Below are 2,037 nucleotides of genomic sequence, written 5' to 3'. Positions count from 1 at the left end.
AGGTCCAGCGGTTGGATGGCCAAAACCGACAGCTCCTCGGGGAGGTTGCCGAGTTGCGGGGGACGGTTTCCTCCCTACGCGCCGATCGGGACGCTGTCCAGCGCAAACTGGACAGTGTACAGAGGAGAAACACCGCCCTCGAGGCCGANGTAGAGGCCTTACACGAGGAGCTCCGCGATCTGAGACGAGAGCTGACCTCGCTAAAGATGGCGAAGCTCCGAGCTCCCACCAANGAGCCGCGGGAGCAACCGTCGCTCCCGCTGGGGGAATCTCCGCTCCCCCAGCGGAAACCGAGGTCGCGTGGGCCAACGTCCCGCCTGGCACCTACCCGGGGTTCCAGCCCGGAGTCCAGTCGGAACATGGACGTCTCCCCCCCTCCGGCAAGGAAGACAGACGGGGGCGACAGGGCGGTGGGTTCTCCACTGGGTCTGGGAGCTCCACGAGAGGAGGAGCGCCTGGCCGCGCTCCCTCAGGAACAAAAGGACACGAAGTCCCTCCTGAGGGATCACACCCGCGCGGTCGACAAACTGATCACCGAACGGCTGGACAAGTTTTTCCAGTCGTTNGTGGATCGACAGTTACGCCCTCCTCTAGGGAGCGGTCCCCAGAAGGAGACAGTGGCGGTGGCCCGAACGGAGACGGGGGACGGCAGCCGAGCCGCACCTGGTGCGACGACTGCGCTGGTCCCCCTGCCCNCGGTCCGACCGNGACAGGAAACTTCTGGGCCCTCTCAGACTCAGAAGTCGAGGGCCAAGAAGAAGCGGAAGGCCAAGCAGCAGAAGAAGGAGGCCAAGGGAAAGGAGGGAGGCGAGCAGCGGCCGGGAACCGGTCCGGTGGCAAGTGCCACCCCCCGAACACCCGGACAAGGGTTCGCCCCCTCCGCGTCCGCCTCCCAGCCTTCTGCTCCCACCACCTCACAGGACTCTTGGTCCCAGGTGGTGGGACGCAAAAAGAAGAAAAAGCCGGTTCCCCAGACCTCCACCTCAACACCGCCCAGCGGCAAGGGCGGAGGCAAGGGAACGCAGGCGGGAACGGCTAAGCCAGCTCCTCCCAAGCCCCGATTGGGCCGGCCACCCCGCTATTCGGCGGTGGTACTCTCGGCTCCCGAGGGGGCCAGCGGCAGTTTTGTCGGGGAGGTCCTGGCATACGTCCGCTCCAAAGTGGCATTGGAGCCACTGGGCGTCCAGGGCCTCCGCGCGAGGAGGGCTCTCACCGGGGCCCTCGTTCTGGAAATCTCCGGAGAGGGCAGCGACACCAAGGCGGAGGCGCTCTATAACGCCATGCTCCCCTTGGTGTCGGAAAAAGGGGGACGGCTCGCGAGGCCGGTTAAGACCGCGGAACTGCGCGTTCGGGGCCTCGACGAGTCAGTCTCCCCAGCAGAGGTCCAGGCGGCGGTGGCGTCGGCCGGGGGGTGCGCATCGGCCACTGTACAAGTTGGCCAGCCGCGTGCCTCCCCCGGTGGGATGTACACCGCATGGGTGAAGTGCCCCTTGGCTGCAGCCCAAAAAGTTGTGGCGGCGGGGGCGCTCACCGTAGGGTGGGTGCGNGCACCTGTGGAGGCGCTGGAGCAGCGTCCTCTGCAGTGCCACAGGTGCCTCCGGCGCGGGCACGTGTTGTCGGCGTGCCCGTACACCGCACCCGAGGAAGACAGACGCGGTCGCTGCTTTAACTGCGGCGACCGCGGGCACAGGGTGTCGACGTGCACGTCGGCACCCAGGTGTGCCCTGTGTGCGGACCTTGGACGTCCCGCCAACCACCGCCTGGGGGGCAGGGCTTGCGCCCCAGCCCCCAGTAAAGGCAAAGGAAAGCGGGCGCCCAAGGCCGCGAGCCTCCCGAGTGACACGCAGGCCACTCCGGAGGCGGGAANCCCCTCTGCTGGTGCTCCAGCAATACGGGGGAAGGAAGCGCCCGCTGCCNAGTTAACTCCGACAGCGAGCGGCAGCGAGGGGATTGCACCCCCCTCCCCTCCTGCGAGTAGGGCCCTGGAGGAGGATAGCATGGACACGNCGTAATGTCCATGCTCCTCCAGGGTAACCT

At 67.0% G+C, this 2,037-nt stretch overlaps 1 protein-coding gene across 1 annotated transcript; it reads left to right on the top strand.

The window, feature by feature from the left end:
- Positions 1 to 206: 206 nt before the first annotated feature.
- Positions 207 to 2,012, top strand: LOC109862218. Its single transcript, XM_020442208.1, has one exon. The coding sequence runs from the start codon at positions 207 to 209 to the stop codon at positions 2,010 to 2,012; it is 1,806 nt and encodes a 601-aa protein (XP_020297797.1).
- The last annotated feature ends 25 nt before the right edge of the window (positions 2,013 to 2,037 follow it).

Source organism: Pseudomyrmex gracilis, unplaced genomic scaffold (assembly GCF_002006095.1).
Source record: "Pseudomyrmex gracilis isolate BER0280 unplaced genomic scaffold, ASM200609v1 scaffold_1507, whole genome shotgun sequence".
NCBI lineage: Eukaryota > Metazoa > Arthropoda > Insecta > Hymenoptera > Formicidae > Pseudomyrmex > Pseudomyrmex gracilis.
Note: the sequence above shows the minus strand (reverse complement) of the source record. Positions and strands in the feature narration are given on the sequence as shown.